Source organism: Fundulus heteroclitus, chromosome 14 (genome assembly GCF_011125445.2).
Source record: "Fundulus heteroclitus isolate FHET01 chromosome 14, MU-UCD_Fhet_4.1, whole genome shotgun sequence".
NCBI lineage: Eukaryota > Metazoa > Chordata > Actinopteri > Cyprinodontiformes > Fundulidae > Fundulus > Fundulus heteroclitus.
This window is the reverse complement of record NC_046374.1, coordinates 31378616-31405866: the sequence shown is the minus strand read 5'-3', so window position 1 is coordinate 31405866 and position 27251 is coordinate 31378616. Positions and strand designations below refer to the sequence as shown.

At 40.3% G+C, this 27251-nt stretch overlaps 1 protein-coding gene across 2 annotated transcripts in view; it reads right to left on the bottom strand.

The window, feature by feature from the left end:
- Positions 1-21067: 21067 nt before the first annotated feature.
- dachb (dachshund b) overlaps positions 21068-27251 on the bottom strand; it is a 124470-nt gene continuing 118286 nt past the window's right edge. For both annotated transcript variants that reach the window (XM_036146719.1, XM_021308976.2), the window contains one exon: positions 21068-22597. In XM_036146719.1, coding sequence (XP_036002612.1) covers positions 22560-22597 — 38 coding nt within the window. In that variant the 3' untranslated portion in view covers positions 21068-22559. The remainder of the gene's footprint in view (positions 22598-27251) is intronic.

The following is a 27251-nucleotide window of genomic DNA, read 5'->3' as shown; positions in this document are numbered from 1 at the left end:
GCTATTAATTGGATCTGGATAACAAATATTTAAAATATAATTAGTTGATTATTTGACCTATTTAGCAAAAAAAACAACATTTTTTGTAATTTGTTTTGTAAAATGCTTTGGCATCTGTTGTATAAAATAGGCAATTAAATAAAGTGTAGTTGTAGAGTTCCACGTTAGGGTTAGCGTGGAGCATGTGGATGAACAGCTGATTTTTTTTTATTTTAAATTCGACCGAGGCTGAGAATGGATGACGGATGCTGATGAAATTGGTTATTGTCGTACCTCGTAATGGATGTAGAAGTAGATGGTAAAGGTACAATGTGCACACATCAAAGTGCACACATCTACTTTTAAGACTAATCTTAAAACTTTCCTTTTTGACAAAGCTTATAGTTAGAGTGGCTCATGTTACCCTGAGCTACCTCTATAGTTATGCTGCTATAGGCTTAGGGTACTGGAGGACATCAGGGTCTATTTCTGTCACTCTGCTGAGTTCTACTGTTCTCCAATTTGCATTGTTTGTCGTCATTTCAGCTTTAACTTTTTTTGCTCTCCCTCTTTTTTCTTCATGGTAGGTACACCTGGTCTGGCGTTCTGTTAGCTGTGACATCATCAAGGGAAGACAGATCATCCGCTACTATCATCTAATGTAGAACAGATTACTAGATCAATGTGTGCTTCTGTGCTTTTTTGTCTCTCTTGTTGTGTCTCTGCTCTGTCTTCTGTAACTCCAGATGACCATTCATACTGAGCCTGGTTCTGCCGGAGGTTTTCCTTCCTGTTATAGGGGAGTTTTTCTTTCCACTGTCGCTTCATGCTTGCTCAGTATGAGGGATTGCAGCAAAGCCATGTACAATGCAGACGACTCTCCCTGTGGCTCTACGCTTCTCCAGGAGTGAATGCTGCTTGTCGGGACTTTGATGCAATCAACTGGTTCCCTTATATAGGAAATTTTTGACCAATCTGTATAATCTGATTGATTTTGACTTTGTAAAGTGCCTTGAGATGACATGTTTCATGAATTGGCGCTATATAAATAAAATTGAATTGAACTGAATTGAAAGTGGATGTTGTAGCAGAGTTTATTAGATCCACAATGTGCGTGGAGCAGAGGATTGCTAAAACTGTGTTATGCCCGTCTGTGGACCGGGCATAACACAGACGGGTAAGGCCTTCATCAGATTCTGCTGTAAAATCTTCTTCAAACATGCATTCAGTAAGCACTGTAGCAGCCAGAAAACTGGTCTAATTTCTTTGAGCTCTTTCGTTGCTTTGAAGCTTTAACCCGGGCAGAGCTGACCAGTGACACACACCAATACCCCTGAAGACTGCTGCCAGGTGGGTTAGCCACACAGCACTGTATCTTTGTCAAAGTGAGTAGTTGAAAAAGTATTGTAAAATGGCATCAACATCACTAATATTGATGTTTTTTTAGCCATAGCTACCGAGCCTGGTTCATATACTCTTGTACTTAATGACCAGAGCACGAACAAAAACGGCTCCAATTCATGTTATTTTTTACTTTTATTTATTCCTTTTTGTATGTCACAACAAGTAAAACTGGTTTCATTTACCTTTTATAACCGTTTTTGTTTTTTTATGTTGATGTTTGGATTCAATTCAAGAAAAAGTAAAAAAACAAAGCAACTGGACTTGTTTTCTGTAGTTTGAAGACGTTTCGCTTCCTCTCCAGGAAGCTTTCTCAATTCAAAAAGTCTGGAGTAATGTGGAGTAACAAGCTTTATACCATTGGCAAACGAAGGCCTTGTAATGGCTTAGATAACATGCAAATTCAACAGAAACAGGACCACCCCTTAGTAATGGGCGGTCGTTAAAGCCATTAAGCCTGCAGATTGAACCAAAACTGGTCCACTCCTCTGTAACGAGGAGTCGTTAGGGTTGTTATTGGCTTGTCTTAAAGGAACAATGTTTTGATCAACCGAATGAGGGTGAGAGTTAAGGTGATGATTGGCCGGAATTAATCCTATTAATTAATTCTATTGCTGTATTGTAAGTTTTTGAGAGTTGGAACCTAAGGCCTCCTCATCCTGGATTCAATGACTGGAATTTGCTTCCAGGTGAGAAATGTCACCTCCAGCTTTCAGGCACAGCAACATCTCTGTGTAACTATTGGCCGTTGGTGTAAGGCTTCTGGTTTTACCAAAATAAAAAGGTGAGGTCATTGTTAAACGGGATGACATCATTTCCCGTTGACCCAAATGTCGCTCATTATTAATTTATGACATCACAACGTTCCCATCAGTCTTAGTTTAGACATAAAGTTGGGCAGAGTGCGCTACCATGGCGGCACCAGGGCCCATTTCTGCCGCTGCATTTAGCTGGAAAGCAAAGCAGGGAGAACGTGGGAACACAGCGTGGGCCTCTCGACGCACGGATTGCTGCTCATGAAACTGCTGGGTGTCGGATTAAATCTGCCGACGCGCCCTGATCTACCCCCCCACCCCCCCTCCCCCAGCCTTGTGGCGACGGTCCAGCAGTGACACTAACGGCAGACTACATGGCATTTAGAGCAGAAAGGTGTGACATGCAAGCCGTCACAGTCTCTGTCTGCCTCACACACACACATCTGCACAGGGAGGTCACTCCTCGGGGCTTGGCGTGATTAACAGACGACCTTTGGACATTTAGGCTGTGAAATGATCACACAACAGACCTGAGGACTTGTACATCACAACTCACTTCCGATCTATTCTCCCTCGTTTTCTAAAAGATTTAACAGCTTATAGTTTCTTGATAAAAGGTTGGTTTATTCAATGTGAATGCAGACTTTTTTTTTTCTTTCTTTCTGGTGTTTGTTTTGTATTTTGGCATCATTAGTTCATGTTTTAATTGGTCCTGACTAACATGTAAGGTGGACCTCCAGTCGGCAGTTCTGGTGCAGCTCGGTCCGGCCCACATCCATTCTGGCCAACTCAGATTGCCTTAAATTAAAATACTTAAAATAATTAAAAATACTAATGGATCTTTTTTTAAATTTGCATTATATTCTGGAAAATAATGGAAAAAAGGGGTTGCTGTGCTTGACGCAACCTTAAAGAAAGCAGGTTCTACTAAGTAATGAAAGCGATGAGGATTTTTAGGGTGTCACACCATTTCTAAGTCTAGAACGGTATGGATTTTTGATTTTTATCCTTCTATCAAGTTTGGCTTTGTATGGAAAAGAAGATAATCAAAAAAATACAAGAAAAAACAAAGTGCTTTTTTATATTGAATTATAATTAGTACATTTTTTTTTTTTGCTGAGAATAAATGAGAAAAGACATTATCTGAGTCGCAGAACATTTTGGGTTTGGAGCGGCTGAACACAAGAACCTTCAGATAAATCCACACTAAGAACCCACACTCCCACTGGCAGAAGACCAAGGCCTGGAAAACCTCCAATGGGAAGTCCACAGGAGTCACAGAAGGTGCTAAAGGTTTGTGGACAGTAAAACCACTCAAGGGATGGGTGATACAGGCTTAATCATTTTTCACAAGATGTTGTGGCCTTTATTGTGATAGTGATAAAAGTAATTCCAGCTTCTTTGCTGCGTTTTCTTTAGGCAACTGTATGACCTTGACTGTGTGTCTCTGCTCTTAAAACAGAGCCAGTTAAAAATAGGCTGTTTTGGGACAGCACTTACAGCAATAAGGGGGGGGGGGGGGGTTGTTTTCACTGAACTATACATAGCCACTTTATTATATTTTTTTTACATTTATTGATATTTGTCAATGCTCTCATGGAAGCAACAGTGGAGGAAATAGTTGTTTTTTGAGGGGGTTTTCAGACATCTTTAACTGAAATTCATCATAGCCACAAAAATCATAATTCTCATTACGATAAATCTTATTCACAATAACAAATGCTATGAATGCCCATCTCTTGACCAGACGTCTCCACTCCAGGACTACAGCAGGGCTTTCCTCTGTCACCAATTCAATTCAATTTCATTTATATAGCGCCAATTCATGAAACATGTCATCTCAAGGCACTTTACAAAGTCAAAATCAATCCTATTATACAGATTGGTCAAAAATTTCCTATATAAAGGAACCAGTTGATTGCATCAAAGTCCCGACAAGGAAAACCTCCAGCAGAACCAGGCTCAGTATGAACGCTCATCTTCCTCGACCGACTGGGGGTTACAGAAGACAGAGCAGAGACACAACAAGAGAGACAAAAAAGCACAGAAGCACACATTGATCTAGTAATCTGTTCTACATTAGATGGTAGTAGCGGGTGATCCGTCTTCTCTGGATGATGTCACAGTTAACAGAACGCCAGACCAGGTGTACCTACTATGAAGAAAAAGAAAGAGAGCAAAAAGTTAAAAGCTGAAATGACGACACGGAATGCATAATTGAAGAACAGTAGAACTCTATAGAGTGAGAAAAATAGTCCCTGATGTCCTCAAGCAGCCTAAGCCTGTAGCAGTAAAACTATAAAGGTAGCTGAGGGTAACATGAGCCACTCTAGTTATAAGCTTTGTCAAAAAGGAAAGTTTTAAGATTAGTCTTAAAAGTAGATAGGGTGTCTGCCTCACGGACCAAAACTGGGAGTTGGTTCCACAGGAGAGGATACAGTCCCATATATGCACAGAATTTCAAGATGGAGTCCAACCTGGACTGGTAACAAGTTCAGTCTTTGTCCGGGAGACTGAAACACAGCTTCTGCTTTTAAACACCGACCAGGTAGTTATTACAACTTACTATAGCTCAATGTTTCTAAAAGGCTGCTGACATGTCCAACTTTATAACGCACAGAGGGTGTAAGCTCAAAAGGATAAAACAGTGCTGTATCAATCTGTGAAGCTTTCCGGTTATCTTCTGAGGAAAGCTAGATTTTAATGTCCTGTCCTACGGCTGCAGAATGTGTTCATAGGGTAGAAAATATGGTTTCCCCTTTTTAAAGGCCTCTGACACCTTTGTGGCTTAGATTTGAAACAGCAGACTGATGTTAAAAAATAGCTGAATTTGATTCACCTTCACTCAGTAACTGCTTCCTCACTGAAGATTTAGCTTTACTATTTTTAACTAGCTGAGAATTTGTGTCTGTATTCAGTGTGTCTAAAACTGTAAGTTGCCATAATTACTCTGATTTAAATTAAGCAGCCCTCGCTGTACGGCCGTGTTTGGTTGTGGTCCATTTTTCAGCCGGTTGTGAAAGCTGAATTGGGTCATTTAACTTGTGTCCAACTGTAACTCCTTGATGAGATAATCCACATTTAATGAGACAAATTACTTTTTTTCCCAGAAACTTTTCGTCCAAAGTCGACCGGCTTTAACTTTCTTTCAAATCTTCTCCCTTTCAACCAAACTCAAAGTGTTTTTTTCTTGGCCCGGCCGTTGAGAGAAAACAACTCCGCCAAAGCCGCAGTTTACTTCCGTCTTTCTTTTTAACTCAAGTGAAAGCGTTTCGGTGGATGAAAGAAAAGTGAATGAATAAAACAATTGCCAATGTGAATCCTCAGTTAGGCTAAAGTGGCTTTGTCTGTTCTAAAGAAGTGGACGGACGACAGAAGAATGTCTGTTCTGTCGTCCCGTCCTCCTTCGCTCTCCATCTGTTTTTCACATTGTTGCGCTCCAACCAGAACTCAAACCCAATTTAAACTCTGAGATGACCAGCTGCTATCAGCGCGAGGCTATCCAAGGCCGTCCAGCTAAAACAACACGCAAATACAGCCCGGTTCCCTCTGGATCAATTTTCACCTCAATCACCCTCAGCCCGGTCATATAGTTATTTTAATTCCTCTTCCTCCGTTCTCACGTTCCGTCTCTCTCCGTCTCCCTCTGGTCAAGTGTTCGCTCTGCCTGCCAAGCTCCTGAGTCTGTTTGGAAAAAGAAACGTTTCTAATTTGGTATCAATTTGTGTCCAGTTTTGTCCAAAGTTGGAGCGTGTGTGTGTGGCTTTCTCTTTTTATTCCCATGATGCCATATGGGCCACACACACAACCACCCCCAGGATCGCAGCTGACAGAAATAGTTGTTCCAATGTTTTCACTGAACACATGCGTGTTCTTCAGTCCATGTTTGCAGCACTGTCTGTTTTGTGTCTCTGTGTCTCTGTAACATATTATGCCTGAAATGATCCGCTTCATTCTTGTTTTTTGTTTGTCTTTTTTAAATCACCCGTACAGCAAATTCTTTCATTATCAGGGGGACATTTTAAAGGGAAAAAAAGCAAGATATTTTTCATGTATTTTTTAAAGTGAAAATGCAAAAAACTGAATGAGTTTATGGCCGATATTTGTGCAGAGTTCAGGGTAAAAATATTGAACCATGAAAAACTGGAGACTGGGATGGATGGATGGATGGATGGATGGATGGATGGATGGATGGATGGATGGATGGATGGATGGATGGATGGATGGATGGATTGTTAATGGATGAATGGATGGATGGATGGATTGTTAATGGATGAATGGATGGATGGAGGGATGGATTGTTAATGGATGAATTGATGGAGGGATGGAGGGATGGATTGTTAATGGATGAATGGATGGAGGGATGGATTGTTAATGGATGAATGGATGGAGGGATGGATGGATTGTTAATGGAAGAATGGTTGGATGGATGGATGGATGGATTGTTAATGGATGAATGGATGGATGGATGGATGGATGGATAGATGGATGGATGGATGGATTGTTATTGGAAGAATGGATAGATGGATGGATGGATTGTTAATGGAAGAATGGATGGATGGATGGATGGATGGATGGATGGATGGATGGATTGTTAATGGAAAAATGGATGGATGGATGGATGGATGGATGGATGGATGGATGGATGGATGGATGGATGGATTGTTAATGGAAGAATGAATAGATGGATGGATGGATTGTTAATGGAAGAATGGATGGATGGATGAATAGATGGATGGATGGATGGATGGATTGTTAATGGAAGAATGGATGAATGGATGGATGGATGGATTGTTAATGGAAGAATGGATGGATGGATTGTTAATGGATGGAGGGATGGATGGATTGTTAATGGGAGAATGGATGGATGGATGGATGGATGGATTGTTAATGGAATAATGGATGGATGGATGGATTGTTAATGGAATAATGGATGGATGGATGGATGGATTGTTAATGGATGGATGGATGGATGGATGGATGGATGGATGGATGGATGGATGGATGGATGGATGGATGGATGGATACATGTACACCTGAAATTAGAATATTGTGAAAAAAAAGTAAATATTTGAGCATTGGGGGATTGTGTGCCTGCTAACTGCCTACCTGCATGTAAGAGTTCAGAACCTGAAGCACTGAGGATATTCTCCAAGTAGGTACATCTGCAGCAAGGGAAGGGGTAACCTCAGTAAAGCAAAAAACATTATAGTGATGGATATGAAGAAGGGGTGCTCCACCTGCTGCTTGGGATAAATGGCTTTTAAACTTTAACTTTTACATGGCAATGGAAGCTTATAAGAAGAATACTCTATCCCCCTGTTTCCAGGTAGATGAATTTTTGAAAAAAAAAAAACTACTAGGAAGCCACTCCGGCATTGCCAGTTAGTGCGGGAGAAACAAGAAGCCAGCTCTATTCCCTCTACCTTGTAAACAGTATAGATGAACAACCCCAAAGTGGCTTATAATAAGCAGACCTGGCAACACTGCTGGAAGCCCGGAACACAGTGCTCAGCATTTCTGGGGGTCACCTTTCCCCTCTTTCACCACTCATTGACAAACATGCAATAAAACATGACTTTCTGGGTTACTTATTGTCGTCACATCAGTGATATCATATATTCAATGTGCACTGTTTTTCAATTAAATAATGTACATAAAAATCGGTTTAACAAAAAAAAAGTTTTTCCTATTTTACAAATGCTGGTTAAATTTCCCTCGACGATTGGCCAAGGGCAATATGCCACCTGGTGTTTTGTATTGAGGCGTCAGAAAAAAAAACCAAAGGGTTCTGCTGAGCCATGCAGCAACCCAAAAGTCCCGCTCTGAGTTCCAGTCCTCATCCACCTCATGTGGTGCTGGTAATGAACCCAGAAATCTTGGTTATGCTAATAACCAAAGGGTTACACTGTTTTCAGAAAAAAACATGAGGATACTGGCATCTCTGTTTTTGAACAATGGGAGCCAACCGGATAATAGCAAGAAGAAGAAGAAATGTAGGAACTGTGATTGCTACTGCTTAAAGAAGACTGTGCAGATGTGGATCGAGAGCCAGGACAGCGATGTAAACGGCGGATGAATGTCTGGTTGTGAATGTTATCGTACGTAGTTATTGAAGCCCAATAAAATAGACATAAACAATTAAAAAAATTTAATGTGAACGGTGAGATGAACAAAAAAGTTAGTGCCGCAATTACCTGTATCAGTAGATTCTACAAATACAACTCTTGAGGTTTCACCATAGATAAATCCTTTATCTCAGAAATATGATGGATTTAACTGATCTCAGCTGAGGTTTCTTTGCATCTCCAGAGGGATTCTGTCGTTAAGCCGGTTGGAGTCGTGTTAGTAGAAGTTTGTTCTTCCGTTTCCTCCATTTTAATTTACAGTTTTCTTAACTAATAATACCGCGGGCCAAATCCCCTCTCTATCCCTCGCTGCCCTGTGATTTTTGCTGTCCATTTGTTCTCGATGGAGATAAAGTGTTGTTTACACTTCAGGTCAAACTGGAAGTCAACCGTGACCGTATGCATCAGTCTGAGCCCTGATGGTTCGGATCCACAGGAGAAGAACCAGGAGCAAATGTTGAAAAAGGAGCAAGAACGGAGATTAGGAGTTGGAGTAGTTTAAGGGATTTGCTCTGACTGTTTAAATGTTTGTGCCTCTGCGCATAATTAATCTAAGTATATTTTGATATACAGTATTTGTTTGAGCCTCTTATAAAGAACGTGAGAAGTTTTTGAGTGTGTGTGTGTGTGTGTGTGTGTGTGTGTGTGTGTGTGTGTGTGTGTGTGTGTGTGTGTGTGTGTGTGTGTGTGTGTGGCAGGTGTTTTGCGTCACCACCCTCCATCCATCAAGTCAAATGGGCGAATGACAGGCAGAACAAAAACAAATCCCTCGCTCCAGCAAGAATAAACGGCTGATGTCGTCCACTGACAAGTGTTTATTGTGTGTGTGAAAGGGAGAGATGAAGGGATACACGCGTGCAAATTTTTGCCCTGAATGAATACGATTGTGAATATGTGTGGGAGAAATTGAAAGAGAGGGGGACGAAGCAAATGAGCGCTGAGAGACGAAGAGAATGGAGCAGGAGAGTGTTTTTTTTTTATTATTTGTTTTAACCAGTTCGGTAGGCAGACACACACAGTCAAAGCTGTGGGAATGCGAACAGTCAGACAAAATTAGTGATCTCCTCGGTTGCTGGCTGTTCATCTTTGGTCGGGCTCATGGTTTATTTGTTTTATTAGCAGCTTTCACGTTTACCAGCAGGTGTTACAGCCTCGCGTCTACAATAAAGTCACATTTGCAAAAAATAAGGGAATAATTCATGGAAACATACCCGGAGCTTTGAGTTTAAAACTTAGGTGGACGGATGACATAAGTAGAGCCTTAAGGAGCTTTAAGGAGACCTGAGTGCAAATATGTCAGGTATGAAAATACAGCAGAAAATGACTATTTCAAGTTTGCACGGTTTAAAACTGATGTTCAAGGATGGTTATGAACGTTTGTACCAGACACTGAAAAATGTTGCAAATCCCTTTGTTTCAATGACATTTTTGTTTCATTAGTTACAAATACAAAAGCCTATTTTCTTCATTGAAAATGTTTATCGTTGTCTCTTCCCAAGTTTGCGGGGAAAGAAAAGAAATCTAACCAAATATAATACATTTGTATTATATTTGTAGATTTAAAAAAAAATCTAATTTCAAACAGAAAATGTTGTATATTCATCTGGGTAATGCATACAAAAGTAATAATTCAATTGCAAATAATCCAAATTTATTTAATTTTTTGTTCTTGCTTAATTCTCACAATTTAGATATGAGTTAACATTTCTTATATTTAAAAAAAGCACAAACAAATATAATATGACAGTAAAGAAACAGTTTAAAGATAATCCGATTAAAGCATGGAAATGTAAAAGTCACCTATTAAAATTACAGTGACATATAGATAATGATGCTACTGTGCAGAAATAGTAAATAGGAAAACTTTTTGACCGTCTGTCAGGATGATTTGATTGAATTTGACTTTTTAAAGAGCCTTGAGATTAAATTTATAGAACTGAAGTGAACCAATGACATGGCGGCCCCATCATAAGTAGTAGAGGAGCAAATGTAAATAAAATAAAATCCACTATAAATTTAATAGTGTGTGAAACACAAGCAAAATTTCGAAGTCCACCATTGTTGCTGTGTGTTTGTGCATGCGGGTTAGGGGAGAGGTGAGATCTATATTGGCTGGCATGTGCTAACACTCAACAGTTTGTAGCCGGTTATACAGATGGTTGTGTCCCAGAGACACCGCAGGGGGCGGCTTCAAATTTTCCCACTCTGGGAGCCAGTTTCAGATGTACGTGTGGATTGGACCCCCTGTCTGACCAAGAAGCTTGTCTGATAGAGCCAAACCCGGCTTAATTTTCCTAAATCAAATCAATAGTTGGTGTGACCGCCACATACTCACGAGGTCCCTCCGTTCAAGGTTCCCTTGAACTCGTTGTTTGAAGGAACTTGGCTGATAGGTTGATCCAAACATCTTGGAGAACCAATCACAGATCTGATGTGGATGTAAGCTCGATGATGTTGAGATCAAGATGGCTGTATGGTTCAAGTTATTGTCCTGGAGCAGAATTTACTTGGAGCCAATCATATCTGTCCCTGATGGTATTGCAAGGTGGATCCGTATCTGCCTGTGTTTCTAAGCCATTAATGAACAGCTATTCCCAGTTGTGTGACCATAACTGGCAGATGCAGTTGTGTGCTCCAAATGGAAGCAGTGAATGCTTTGTCAATAATTGATTCATAATGACATCATAACCTTCTGTATTGTAATCAAATCTACTAAGTATTCCCAGTGCTATGAAATATAAAGCCAGGCCTTGCATAAAGTCTTAATGGACAATGGTTAATTACAAATTTTGAAGTGATGATACAACAAAAGCAAGGACTAATCATCAACAGCAGGAATTTTCTAACAGGGCATTAAAGCCAGAGTTGGCAATCCTGTTAAGAAACACTTTTTATAATACCGTGTGAAATGGTCCTTCCGTCTGAAAGTAGTCAATACGTTATGCATTCAGAAAAGGGAAGGAAAGAAATTAGATATCTGTAAGAGCACTAGAAATTCTGACCAATCCCTGCCGTCCAGTTCGATTGGCAGTGATTGATGAGGTTTGGTCCTGCCCTCACTCCCCTCTTTCCCTCAGGTACTTTGGGTATCACCTTATATATTGGTTGTCCCACACGCCAATCATTGTGACGCGCTCACGTAACGCCACTGCCTGTGCTCGGGCCTTGTTAGTGTCCGCTTGCTGGCTGCGCACTTCTTGTTTATGTATCCGGTTAGCTTAGCAGTTAGCTTCGGTGTTAGCCCTTCGTTGTATCTTTGCTGCTCTCAGCATAGACTTTGAACATGGCTGACAGTCGCGAGAAGCACACAGCATACAAGTTTATGAGAAGAAGAGGAAGGCCTCAGTAGAAAGAAATAAGACCAGTGGATTTGGAAGATTTTTTCACGCGATTCCTCTGTAGAGTGGAAGAGCAGGTATGATGGTCTTGCGCATGCGCAGTTATTCAAAAAGGCACTTGGGTGTTTCTTAATTACATTTTCTGAAAAATCGCTGAGTCTATCTTTAATATCAAACAAGCATCTAAACTCGTTAAGGAATTAATAAAGCAGGTTGACAGTAAATGTTTGGAATAGCCTTGCGCTGGACTATTAAAAGTTAAAAAGCCAAGTACTTGACAAGATATTGACCAATCTAAATGAACTTAATAATGCCACCAAGAAGAACAGTCAAACATCCAGACAGAATTATGCCAGAAGTTTATTGATGACTTCAAAAACTGTTTTCAAGGTGAAAGGGGCCTCTAATCAATTATGGGATTGCGTATACTTTTGACCCTGAGTGGATTCATTCTACCATGTGGTAGAAAAACTCTTTAAATATAGATTCATGGATGTCTCCACTGTAAAAATGATTCTGTAGACACCTCGTGGACTATAAGGAGACACCAGGCTTTACTGGTGTCCCCACGGAGCATATTTCTGACTTCTACGTGTCGCAGTTTATACTGGAGGTATTTATTTCAAAGAGTCTGGCTTCAAAATGCTTGTCTAGGCCCTCCTCCTTTGATTGACACCTCTTTTGACCAACAAATCACAAATCAGATTGTTTTGGTATGTTGAAGTGTTTGGAGTCAATATTTACATACAGTATTTATCCAACCCTGGCTCTGAGAGCTCTTTTTATGTAGGTACTGATGCTAATGAGACTAATGAGCCTCCAGCCTATTTAATTTTCTACTGTGATGAATTTATTCTGTTTTTGAATGTCGTAGCTTTGTGTTGAGAATTTTTTTCCGTTTTGTATTGTATTTTATATGTTTTGTAGTCGTCCATCATTCACCCTCCTCACACCAGGATTTGATGAGGGACAGCGCTGATCTTTAGGTTCTGTCCAACAGACGCATGTTTCCTGCATCCTTTCTTCTCTGAGCCTCTGAAACTCACGTAGAGATTAGCTACAATTACACACACCTACACACACTCTGGCTGGCAGGTTGGACCCCAGGGTTCAGTTTGGGAAGAAACTCCCTTCCTAATTTTCCTCATAAAGACTCTAATGAAGACTAATGACGGGGGGATGTGAGTGTGTCTGTGTGTGTGTTTTACAGCTAAGCTGCTCGGTCTGAAAATATCTCTTTTCTCTTTGCTCTTTCTTGCAACCCTTTTTCATTTCAGTCAAACTTTTTGTTTATTTCATTCAGTGATTTAATAACATATTTTTTTCTTAGAATAGAATAGCTGAATTTATCAACTATTTAATGGTGCTTCCTGTAATTTAAAAAGAAAGAAAAATGGAAAGCTGGGTGGTCCAGATCATCTCTATAGCTTTAATTAAAATCAGTACAACACCGTTAAATTCAATGTTTTTTTAAATGAATTGTGCGTATTTACACCCACACCAACATTTTCTCATGTTACAGCTACAGACTTCAATGTTTGGGCTTAAGGTTTTATTTGAAAAGACCAGCACATGGTCGTAAATGATTAAGTAGAATGGAAAATACATATTTTTAACTGATATCTCACAACAAGGGAGCATATACAATTTATATTATGCCTCCCTGACTCTGTTAGCCCTTAATAACATCCATTGAAAGCAACTGCCTTAAAAAGTCACATCATCAGGAAACAGAGTCAACCTGCGTGTTACATAATCCCAGTAAATAAAAATCTCAATATAAATGCAACTGTTCTGTGAAACCTTATAGTTGAATTAATTTGAATTGCTTTATTGTCCCTGTGGGGGAAATTACGTTTCAGTACAACCCACCAAGAGAAAGACATAGATGGGAGACAGGTCACTGAACTCTTGCTGCCTTTTTCAAGGTGCGGCCTTTTACAGAACATAGACAGGAACTAAATTGGGATGGTTGAGAGGGGACAGTAGGAGGATGTAGATAAAAAAAATCAGCACATAAATGCAACATACACACCATATCATAATCATAATCTAAACAGCAGAGACAGTGAGTCAGAGGAGTGTGTATTTATTGCCATGTTTGTGTGTGTCTGTATATGCATCAGTGTAGGCCCATGATTGCCCAATAACCCCACTAAAGCCAAGCTCTGGATGGTATGTTATCAGCAGTTCAGTAGAGCACTGTGATCTGGTGCGAGCTGGGTAGAGTGTCTTGTTTGCATGACATCCAGGAGAGTTTGAGATAAACCAGCCTCCAAGGCCAGCACCGGGCAGCCAAATTCAATAACAAGGAGGTTGTTTTGTCAGAGGCTGACTGTGAAATTTCTGTCAGCCTTCAAGTCTTTGCTGGTCCGTTTTCATGGCAAGTCTCAAACAGCTGAATTTGTTGTTCTTGCTGCTCTAAATCGAGCTAGAGCTTCCCTGATGTATTTTCCATTTCACCAATTAAGTTCAGACCACAGTCGGCGTGCAATGCTGTGCAAGGATCGCATCCAGCTTGCGGTTTTGCTCACGAAGCATTTGAGTCTGGGTGATCACAGCTCAGTTTAAACACTCCCAGAAGCCTTACCAAGGCCGGAACTGCCATAAAGATATTTTGCCGATAATTGCCAATGTACCAAGTAACTGCCATCTCCAACAAGCAGAAATACTTTTATCATAAATCTGATTATGTACGCATCTTCCATGTCCTCGATGGAAAAAATAGACAGACACACCATATTCCAACTTCCCCAGGAATCCAGCGGTTTCCTGGCTGCATGTGTACCCTCAGGACAGCTTGGTTCCCCTGCACCTGGTATTCTTGTTGAGAAAAATTTGACAAATTTCGTAGAGCGACCAGCTGATCAGATCCATGGTTTTCGATTTGGATGCCATTAACTCTTTGCCTTGCCTAGTGAAAGAAAAACATCATGATGAGGAATGTCCCATTGGGTTCTTTTTACTCCATCGTTTGAACAGTAAAAGGACAGCTAAGAAATGGAATGTACTGAAAAGGTTCAATATTTTTTGCCTCTCAATTCTCTGTAAGTGAATCTCAAATTTTATGTGTAAGTTCGATGATTGTGGCTCACAGTTAATGAACACTCAAAATCCAGTGTGTTACAATATTTGAATATTGTGGGAAAGTTCATATTTGGAAACCCATGGTGTCACACTCTAGCATATTTCGTAGAACGTTTAGTGGAAGGAGAAAGAGTTTTGGGGGAACGTGCACCAGCAGAGTAAAGAACCAGAGCCTGGAGATGACTGTCCAGCAAAATCCACTGAGGAATCAGGAGGAGCTTGAGTAGGAGAGGACTGAAGCTGGAGTCAGCACATCAACGCCGCTACACACAGACCAATCCTACACATTGATCACAAATATTGATTTCCTATCAATATTTGGTTTAAGCCTCTCCTGAACCAGAGAAAATGTCAGAAGCCTCCTGAGGAGAAAATGGATTTGGACTGTTGCTTAGTGCTCCAAAGTCCTCTTTTTAGATAAAAGTCAATTATGCATTAGAAGATTATGGTCCCAGAGTATGGAGGAAGAGTGGAGTGTGTGTATATATATATATATATATATATATATATATATATATATATATATATATATATATATATATATATATATTTCCATTCCATCCATTTTCCAAACCGCTTAATCCCTCATGGGGTCGCGGGGGGTGCTGGTGCCTATCTCCAGCGTTCACCGGGCAAGAGGCAGGGTACACCCTGGACAGGTCGCCAGTCTGTCGCAGGGCAACACAGAGAGACAAACAGGACAAACAACCATTCACACACACACTCACACCTAAGGACAATTTGGAGAAGCCAATTAACCTAACAGTCATGTTTTTGGTCTGTGGGAGGAAGCCAGAGTACCTGGAGAGAACCCACGCATGCACAGGGAGAACATGCAAACTCCATGCAGAAATATCCAGAGGTGTACTTGAACCCAGGACCTTCTTGCTGCAAGGAAACAGTGCTACCCACTGCGCCACTGTGCAGCCTATATATATATATATATATATATATATATATATATATATATATATATATATCAAAATATATATATATATCAAAATATATAAAATAAGAAAAAAAAATAATAATAAAAAAATATATATATATATATATATTTTTTTTTTTTTTTAACTGTTCTTATATAATATAATTTGCTGAGACACTGAATTATGTTTTTTTGTCTGTAGGGCTGCATCTGTCAATTATTTTACTAATTGTTTAATCAATCTGAGTAATCTATATTTTGATAAATCAATCAATCTAAAGAGAGATACTCCGAGTAAATTAACATGCATCCTGTCGTCTAAATGGACAGGTCTGTTTTGTCTGCAGGTCTGCAGTGAATTTTGCTGTTGAAGTTATTTCTATCTCTGTTTGCTGTTCCCAATTTATTTAACCTGCAGCCATATGTTTTGTTTTCATGTGTCTCTCTCAGTTATTTTACAGGAGTGCACAATAAACTCACCCTCTACTCATGACAGCACCCCTTTATGTTTTCACATATAATAGTATGATCCTGTATTCTTACGTGATAGGCCCCCATCCTGACCAATCAAAAGAAAGTTCTGCCAAGGTTGGGCTGAGCAGTGAGCAGCAGCAGCGCTGAGAGCTAAGCTGCGACGGAAACAGAAGCGCAGATGACACCGGCCGGCTTGCTGCGCAGCTTTCTTTTCTGTTAAGTTTAAAGTGACCTTACACGGTTACAACTTTAGGTTATTTTTCTGCGCTTCTTTTTGCCCATTGCTGTCTACCTCCATGGCTGGTAAACCCGGCCAGAAGACAGAGCGCTGGATAAATAAACGTAATGTAACGACACCTGGAGGCAGATAATTTGCTCTGAGTGGGTTCTTCTCTCAGTAATTGGCATGTTTTAGAGTCTGTATACTCCAGTTAACAATTTGTTTAGATTGCTAAATTAGCTACTTATTTCAATAATCGATTCATCCAATTAATTGCTTCAGTCCTATTTGTCTGTAAGCAATAAAAAAAACACAAAAAACTCTATAACAAATCTATATAATATGAGTTTCACTTTGAGTGACAAAAAACATTGTCACAATATTTACATTTTTGGAGCTGTACTTGTTTGTTGTGGCATAACTGCTCATGCCCCTCTACAAATCTTGCATCAATGTAGGAGAAACGAGAAAGGAGCCATTGTTAAAAGACAGTCCCGTTTGCAGTTTGCCTTAAGCCATACTTCAAAGAGAATCATCTAAATTGATCTGTGCGGGCTACATGCAAAACACTGTAGTATGTAACGAATATCGCACATCATCCTGAGCCACAACGCAATAGAACACAAAGTTAACGCTGCAGGGTGTTAGCCAGGAGTTGGGAAACTGGGTGTGCATCCTCAAGCTTTACAAGAGAGAACGCTCAACCGAGAAATTAAGTAAAATGGGACAATCTAGGGGCATTTCACATGTACTGACCTGTGCTTCATTAACCTTGTGTTTAGAGACAAGATAATTTTAGTGGGGAAATTTGCAAAGGGGCTTTACTAATAAACAACTACTCTGATTCGATAAGAAACCCTGTAAAGCTTTTAGACAGTATTTTCTGCTATTCCCTTTAAAAGGTAAATAACCAGATAATACGCTTATAAAAAGACCAAAAAACGTTTCATCATGGTAAAATAAGGTTATATACACCAAGAATACATCTTGATTGTGTTTTTCCTTTTTGAGCCAAAAAATAATCTGCTCTTGGGTGCGATTAACAAATATAAACAGTCATGGCAACATCTAGCGACAGTATTGCAGAACTACCATAATGCCGGTTTGCTTAATTATTAAATCAATTGTAAATAATGAGAGACCGAGCCTGACCCTCTGCAATGCCTCAGCGTGATCGAAGGCCAACTGTTATTAATTAAATAAACCGATCTACAGCAACTTTAAGAGCCTCATATCACAACATTTACTCACGTCAGTCAACTCTGTGTCACATCTGAGCCTCTGCAGGATTAGCGTCCGCTTCAGTGAACACCAACGTTCAGACTGTTTTCCCAGCAACATTCCAGTATTTTTCCTCTTGGAATCATATATTTTTGCACTTTTTCATTGGCTTTTGGACTTTTCTCATTGTTTCGCTGGGAGATGCTAATAGCCATTAGCCGCTTCCTTGTTTTAACCCCAGCTGTGCATAGGCAGAACGTACTTCTGTTAATATCGTAAATAAACAAAAAAGGCTTTATTTATTAACAAGTTGAGCAAAAACAAAGCATAAAACACCAAAATAACAATGAATACGTCGGCAGGATGTGATAATCTTTAATAAAAACATAAAAATTGAACAAATGTCAAATAACGTGGCTATGCACCTTTGACGAGAAATCTTTTGATGTCTTCTAGTTCTACCAGAGATTACCTGCATTTATCTTTGTTTAAAATATTTTGGTGCTTCTTTGCTCAAATGACCAATAAGGTTGAATAAATTTATTTTTGAATGTTTTACTTTGTTTACAAACTACATGTTGGTCCAATTGAGCCAATACAAAAGTTACGATGTTAGGGGTCATGTTATTCTGACTTTTTCAGAAAGAACCCAAAGCTATCTAAATATAGAGTTTGAAATGTTGGCATCGCAAACACTCTAATTGGAATGTACTAATTAACCATTTGTTTTATAAGTTTATGTGTAAAATAAGCCAGTGGTTAAAGAAATAGTCACTTCCTGTCATGTCATTTCTGAACCAACTATTCCTCTTCCTGCCTTCTCCTCCATCATGCCATTTCTTTTACTTTATCCTGTGTTGACCCCTGGATTCTTCAATCTCTTTTCCCACACTGTCACCTTTTCATCCTTCCTTGTTGCCTCCTTCTCTTTCGATCCATCCTTCTTCATCTGCGGCTGTTTCTCCCTTCCGTCCATCGCTCAGTGTTTCTGCCTCCATTAGTGGGAAATGGAAAAAGTGACATCAGCTATTTGGTAAACGGAGAGAGATGGAGAGACAGAAAGAGACAGAAGATGAAAACTCTGGATGGAAAAATGAAAAGCAAAGGTCAAAAGAGTGACAGTGGGGATGATTGTAAAAGAGGGGAAAGGAAAACAGAGGAGGAGGAGAGAGGAGCGTGACATGCGAGAGTGAATGAAAGACAAATATGGAGAGAGAGAAAGAGGTAGAGATCCATTAAAGAGAAAGTAAAGGAAAGAGGGAAAGGCCTCACCTCATTAAGCTCCTAATGCAGAGTAAATATACAGTCTAAATGGAACATGGAGCACGTGTGTGTGCGTTTACTGTCAGGCTTCTCTGTGTACGAGAGTGTCCACCAAATACTTTACTATAATACCCATCATCAGTAGGTGGAGATCTGGAATATCAGAGTATAAATGCCTTAACCTCCTGGACGGATAGTGTTACATACTGGAAAAAATAACAGGTTGGAGGCAGATGATGATGATGTTTGGTAACAGACGGTGTGTTAAACAATAAAGCAACATCTCGTGTCCGTTCACGGGTATCTCTAGGCGGAAGGAGTAAGTGGACGGCTCAAATATTCACTGATACACAAATCCAAATACGGTGTAGCGTATAATGTAGATCACTATCATAGTTATGACAAATGTTTTTAAAAAGGTTTTGGAAAACCAGGAAACTAGTGTAATGAAGCTGGTTTTGTATTTTATAAGGACACAATCAGTAACTGAAGTGTTGTCGCTTGTCTTTATTAGCCAAGGGCATTGCCTTTAGCGAGTTTGAAGAGTTTCTGGGCTTAGGACCATCTTGTTTTTCCTCTCCTGCCACCTGGCTGCAATGAATCGCTGCCACCACAAGGTTGCAGTAAAGTACCAAGTTGTTTGGGACAATTCTATGAAGAAGACAGTGAATGTAACTTAGGGCTCAGTCGGAATACCTTTGAGTAAGGACCCTTTAGCCAATGTGGAAGTGCGTCAGCGGTCGCCGTTATACTGTCTCAATAGTGTAGTCAGTAAGGAAGGATGTAGGAAAAGGAGGCTGTACGCTTCCTATCATAGCTCCTTTTGCATAGGGAGCCCCCGGTATCCCTTACTGGTGCTAAGGAGAAATAAGGTATCCCACAATCCAGTTCATTGTCAGAAGGCTGTAGGCCCAAAATTAGACTAGAATCTTTCATGTCCGTTTCCATCACATAATGACGTCGGAGTTAAAGGCTTTCCGAAATTGGCACAGCAGTCCAAATCTCCTTTCCTCCCCACGATAGAGTTCTTACTGTTAAGCCCATGAAAGGTCGAGGAACAGGAGCTACAAACAGGAGGTTGGTATTATTAAACACATTTGGGATGCAGCCTCGGACTCTCCTGATAATCAGGAGCTTCAGCTGTTTTCCTACAAGTAAAACAATGGTTTACCAAACATTTTATAAAACAACACAACAAATTGTGTACAATCAGCTCTAATCAATGCTTTTGGAGCATATTCTGAACTAACAGTTGACCTTATTAACAACAAAATAAGTACACAACATCTTACGTTATAAGTAACTAACTAAGTCGTTTTTGCTCTTTTCCATTGGTCCCTATGAAAGGCTATGAGGTTTGTTGTGGTTACATGAGAAAACGGGAAAAGGTTGAAGGAGTGCAAGCCATTTGGACCAGCTGTCGATTTTCTCATTAGCCCATAGCGGGCACTGTTTAGGTGACGAGTTTAAGTTTTTGGTCGTGAAGACATGAAATGTGGCTTGTTGCTGGAAGTGGAAGTTGAAGGGGTATGAACCCTTTTGCGACACATTGCGGTCATTTTGTTTGTAAAGAGATGATTCTGCACCTTGTTTGGATCAGTTTCTGGAGTTTACAGAAGAGCAGCTCTTCATGGCTGCTTTTTTTAATTAAATAGTGCTTTAAGTCACTCAGACAGTCAAACCCTAACAGTTTAACAGTCTGGTTTTCTTTCAGTGGGTCACTAAGTGTGATACCTATGCATTAAGTCGCTTCATGCATGCTCAGTATGAGGGATTACTGCAAAGCCATCAACAATGCAGACGACTGTCCACTGTGGCTCTACGCTTCTTCAGGAGTGAATGCTGCTTGGAGAGACTTGATGCAATCAACTGGATTTCCTTGGATAATAAATTTTTTTGACCAATCTGTATAATCTGAACTAATCTGTACAATCTGATTGAATTTGACTTTGGAAAGTGCCTTCAGATGACATGTTTCATGAATTGGTGCTATATAAATAAAACTGAATTGAATGGAATTAAGTAATACATGCATGATCAGTTTTACTTTGGATCCACCCATCTCAACATAGCTAGTTGTTGAAATGTGACTTTAATCAAATGATCTGAGGAGCTCTGCTTGTCTTAGTTGTGCTTCCGACATCGGTGGTTGAATATTTAAACAGCATCCAAGAGTCTCCTGTACCACTGTTTGGTTGTAAATGAAATATTCAAAGCAAAAATATTTCTGCGACGAAAGAGATCCGTTTTCTGTAAAACACCACAAGACATAATTCATGATAATACTGTATATTTGCAGTCATTTCAAACCCAGAGAACAGTGACAGACCGAGAGATCATCAGGAGAAGAAAATAAAACAAACACAAAATGCTTAATGTCATTTCTATCTACACAGAATGTCCCTTTAACCCAAAGTCCCGCCCACCCTGACTGATTCCCGTCCCTCGTTCGTCCCTTATGAGTTCGAAAAAGGTAATCAACAAATGAACAAAACACACAGTGGAATAAACAAAGCTTTAACACAACAGTCTGCACTTGGAGTAGGTCGGAAGCTCTAGCAAATAAAAAGGGTCCTAGTTTTTGATGAGGGGCGCTTGATTTGAGCGCCTGCAGAAAATGTTTTATTTTTTTTTCTCAGTATCCAAAATCGTCAGGGCAGTTTAAGCAGTCTCCAGTTTTGTTTTTGTTTTTCTCCAGACACATGCAAGAAACTGCTGACATTTTTTCTGCTTTCAGGAGCGAAATGTGAAAAAGGCTCAACGACGACGGGCAGAATTTCCTGTTTCTGTAGGAGGAGACCGAGTTTAAAAATCACTCCGTTGTAGTAAAAATTATCTTTGCATCACGTCAGAAACTGATTCCACATTTTCAAGGGGAATAGAAAATAGTTTATACATCGGAAAACTGCACCCGACACTTTCAGAGCGTTGCCTCCTTTGGGGAGGAATTGAGAAAATGACGGGATTAAAAAAAAAAAAAAAAAAACCAGATACAAGAATAGAAGGAGAAAAGAAGTGAGGAGAGGAGGCATGCAGAAAAGCCGTACTGTGTAGAAAGGGTCGTTTAATGTGAGAAGAAAAGAAAAGGAGCAGAAATGGTTTTATTAGAGGATGAAGAGTTCAGAGTGTAAAATTAGCCAAGCGAGTTCGTTTCGTCCGAGTACGGAAAACAAACGACGTTGCTTCCATTCAGGTCTTCAGTGTTTTTCCCTCAAGATTTTTTTTCTGCTTAAATTGTTTGTTTTTTTATTTTGTAGTTTTGAGCTCCTCTGATTGGCCGGTCCCACAATCAGCCAATAAGTCTCTCTTTCTTTTTTTAAAACCACACCCATCTAGTCAGGACCTGTCAGTTCGTCCAATCAAAGACGCGTCTCATATTTCCAAACACGGGATGGAGAGGCTGCGATGGGTCCGTTTTTCCTCCTCATCGAGTCATTTTCTCAGGAATGACGATGGATCGATCGCTTTTCCAAACGAATGGGAGGAAGAAAAAAAAAAGTCTTGGAATAAATTCAGCAGAACTGGAATGAACGGAGTAAGGTTTGTCTAAAAAGAGGAGTTAAGAGAACCTCCAAAAACAAGTCCAGTGTGTCTCTTAGTAGTCTCATTGTTTTGTAGTCATGTGAAAAATAGTCCCGTTTGGGGGATGCTGTCGCTGGGATGTACTCCAGCGGATGGTGTAGTTCTGGTGGAAACGGGCTGGTGGAGTTTGTACAGGAAGGGGAGGATAGGGGAGCGGGTTCTAGAGGTGGAGTCTTCGTCGTTCTAGAACATCATGGGGGTCTTCAGGAATGGCCGCGACTCTGGAGAAAAACAAAGTACTTGGTCAACACAGAGGGATTTAATACATTTATTATATCAGTGCTTTCTATGTAAGGTAAAACAATGCCTTTTGATTCTGAACACACAAATATGAGACACGGTAATAAAACGTACAATATTGTTTATTTCTAAATTGACTTTGTGACTCAGTGCTGGTCATGTTGCTCTTGTGCCATTTCATACCTTTGCGGTTTTGGTTGTTTTTTTTCTGACTTTTACAAAAAGGAGCCATCTGTCTGAGGTTGTTTCCTACCTATTGCGTTCTGATCCGTACCCACCGTAAGCTTGCTTTGAAAACAGAAAATCCTAAAGAATTTACTATCCTATACTCATACACTGCAAAAAGAAATGCTTTGGATTGACTTAATTCAGTATGGATATTGGTTGCACACAAACCTTTTGCTTTCACAGCAGCCTATAATGTTGTGTTAAAGCTATAGTTGGTAATCCTATTCAGAAACACTTTTTGTTATACTGGGTAAAATCGTCCTTCCATCCTGAAAGTAGTTAATATATTATGTATTCATCAAAATGGGGTTAAATTTGTTAAGTTTTGTTCCTGCTCTCATCCATAGACGTTATATACTAACCCCCCTCTGTCCCTCAAGTTCCTGGGGTATCATCTGATCTATTGGTTGTCCCACATGCCATCATTCTGACACGCTCACGTAACACCAGTGTCTGTGCTCTTTCCTACCTAGTTTCCGCTTGCTGGCTGCGCACTTCTAGTGTTTATGTATCCGGTTAGCTTTGCGTGTAGGTTAGCTTAGCGGTTAGCCGTTTATTGTAGCTCCACTGCTCTCACCGTAGACTTTGAACATGGCTTTTTCTTTGTTGGTTTGATCAGTGGTGTAAATTTATGTAAGTAAATTTAACACACTTATGATCCAAAGGAAATAAAGTTATGTAGAGTTGTTTAGGCACACTAGTATCTCAGTTACAGGATCTTGGTGGCTGAGCAGTTAGCAGAAACAGCAAGCTAACGCTAGTGCTCGTCCTCTGTTTTGATATAACTCATTGATAATTCAGCTTGTGAAATGTTGTTGCAGTTCTAAAGAATAACCCAAAGAGTTGTTCTGTTTTTTTAAGCTTGCTTTAAACATGGTAGATATTGACGTCTTGTGTTATAGTAGCGAGCTGTGCTCTGGTCGTTCCCTCAAGGCTACAGGCCTAAGGGGCCGATGTGATTCATTCGACCTGGTTTCGTTAACCATGTGGGCAGTATATTTTATTGATTGCCTTAGTCACGTTCATAGATTTGATAACATTCTATTATTCTGCATATCTTGCAACTATGAAATAGGACACTACTACAACTTCTCTGCTTTGGTAAATCAACATAACGTTTACAATTTAATAGTCATACGGCAGAGTTCCCGGCAGCGCATTTCAGTGTAATTGGCCGTCTGAAAGTTGTCAAAATTGCACGGTACTATGTGCTAAGGTAAAAGTACAACACCGGTGTTTGAGAGCAACATAGAAAGGTCAGTAAAGCTCTTGAACGCGCATCGGCGCAGTTGTAAACCTCCTGGACAACATAAGCTAACGCTAACTGTTAGCTTGACGGACAGCCCAGTGCCAGCGCTCTGTCTGCGCTCCCCCTTCGAGCTGCACTACGTAACGCAGGGCTGGACAGCATAAAAAAAAAGCATTTTGATAAAATAGAAATCATATTGATTGATATTGATAATTATCAAAAAATTCCAAATATATATTTTAAACACAGCCCTGGCCATTTTATGCTCTTGTTTAATTATTTATTTTTAGATAAAGAACACAAACACCAAATTCCAACCAACCCTTTGTTCAACCAACTTTTTTTTAGTTGTTTTCTAAAAAGAAAAAAGAACTCCATGCTCTCTTTAAAGGGGCGGAGCTTGGTGGCAAAGCAATCCTAGGACAGTGTTTGTGATTGGTTGGGAGGACATAAGGATTGTGATATTAACCTACACGGTAGGCTAGAATGCAAAACGAAGGAAAACTGTTCTGTTGAACTTTTCATTGAACTTTTCTTTCCTATTGCACCACACGTCTATCGATCAATATTTATTGTTATTGAATTATCATCCAGCCCTAACGAGGCAGCGAAACATGTGCCGTCATCCACACTTATACATTATGCGCTAATCTGTTGAATTATGGTTACAATAGCTTTAAAAAAGTAATTAAAAGCTGTTACAGCTTCCTGCTGCTATTCCATCAGCTTTTTACTTCCTTACTTGATAAGTTTCTCCCACTAACGAGTCTGGCGCCCCCACAAGGAGCTGTGGAATAGTGAAGCTGGGAGCTAAGAAATGTGTTTACAGCACTTTGCTTTTAATCATTTAGATTTAGGGTTATACGATAACTTAGATCACAATATATTTCTTACTTTCAGTCGATACCCAAAATAAAATCCTCAGACTGCCGAGAATGCCAACAACAGATGCTTGTACAAACTTAAGACAATAATTCTGCCACGTTTATAAAACTCCTCCACTGTAACATCTCAGAAACATTTCTTAAATAAAATGCACAAAACTACATAAAACCCGGAACGTCAGTCAGTGACAAATGTTGCAATCATAGACTGTAATGATATCACCTTTATTGAAGTTATGTCTCGATATTCAGTATATTGATATTGAATTATTGTCCACCCCTGTTTAGATGTCATTGTTGTGCCCTGCCACACTCCTGTGACAGCTGCTTTAGGTTCAGTCATAAATGAAGTTTTCAGAGTGAATCCAACGAGCTTCCATCTGCGCAGGAACTCCGATCATTATTATTTAAAAAGGAAGTTTTTTTTTTCTTCTTGTTCTCCCTTTATGCAGTATCCGTTTATGATAGAAATCTCATATCTCCAGCTCTGCCAGGGTGGACTCCCCTCCCTCCCTCCCCTTCCTCCTTTCTTTCTCTCATTTCACCTCCGTCGCTCTCCTTCCGCTCCCTGTAGTGCTGTTGCTGCACCCACCCACACATTAAACACACTCGTACATACAACAGAGACGCGCGCACACCTTCCTCTCCCCGCGGTGTCATTGTTTTCTGCGAACGTTGCAAACTGTTTACATTTCTGCATAACAGCAACCATAAACCTGCCCTCCCTTCTCTTTGCATCTTTTTTTTTTTTTTTTGTTTCCCCTCCCCTGCCCTCTGCTGCTTCGACACTCATCTTCCCATGCTCCTTGCCATCTTCTCACAGCCTCGCTTTGCTGTTTTTTTTTCTCTTCCTTCCTAAAGACGTGAATACGACTTTACACGTCGGTAAAGAGGAGACTTCCTTAAATTTTCTCTTTCATCTTCCGCTCACTTCCTCCTTCGTATTCCCTGCCTTCCCTCCTTTTCATCCTCTCATCTCCTGCCCTTCCCTATTTTTATCACTCCACAATCCACTCCAGCTCCCTCCTCTCCTCCTCTTTCATCCCTCTCTTCTGCATGCATCCTCACCTCCTCTTTTGCTCCCCCCCCATGTCCTCCTCCTCTTATTTTTATCCCGCCCCGTTCTTCTCTCTGTCCTTTCCTGCCCTCTTTTACATTTTCCTCCCCTTCAGGCTGCAGGTTTTTTTTTTATTATTTAAAAAAAAAAAAAAAGAACTGCTCTGAAACTTAAAGAGGTGCGGCGACAATCCCCTCAGTATTGACCTTAAAAGTCTAATCTGCAACTTTTCCTCCGGTTAAAAATACCAAGACGTCGGCCCAGCTTCATCACTGCTTGACTGCAGGACAGCCTGGGCTTCCGCTAATGATCGTTTTTATTTTTGGAAACGAGCACGGTCCATAAAGTCCCACAAACACCACAGTGGCATCAAGGGTTTTCAGTCAACAGCAGCGAAACTGTGACCTTTGAACCTCAAACAGATTCTAATGTGAGGATCTTGAACGTTAACCTGCTTCCTGAGGCAGAACCAAAGTGTGTCCTCCTAAGCGCTGCTGGTTGTCCGCTGCCTTCAGGTACGTAACGGTGTAGGAGCTTCTGCCATTATGGATGCTGTGATTTTTTTTTAGTTGGAAACGTGTTCCAACCAGTAATAAAACAAAAAATCTGATCTTTCTGTTGGTTGATCGGTCAAATGCTAAAAAATCTGATCCCGCCTCCCCGCCCCAACGTTCACTAAATGCTTTCTAAGCCTTTATTCAGCCTGTAAATAGACCAATAAACAGCAGGTTTGCTTTGATGTAGAAACGGACTGAACCTCGCCTCTATCTGGAGTAGCTGTCTCTTTCATGGTGAACGTTTATTTGCATACATATCTTTAAAAAGTCCTTAAAAAGTCGAATGGGCCGACCTGAAAGGCAGACGACGGAGATGAAGATGGAGAGCTATGAACTCCCAGCAGGAACAAGAGGGATTTAAATTGTTCTTCTTCTTACTTCCTGTTCTTTCCCCGCCTTTCTCGACTTTTACAGAAATCCACCCCCTGCCTGGTGTGTGTGTGTGTGTGTGTGTGTGTGTGTGTGTGTGTGTGGTGTCCTGGTTAAAAATGACGCTGACCTGCCTCGTTAGGAGCCGATCAGCAGGGTGGGGAAAATGTCACCAGGTCTCAGAACAAGGTCGCATTTTTCAACTGTGTCCCAGGAAATCCTCACACTCCTCCTACAGCTACACCTTCCACTTTATTTACCATCTGCCTCACCTCCTCTTCCTCACACTTC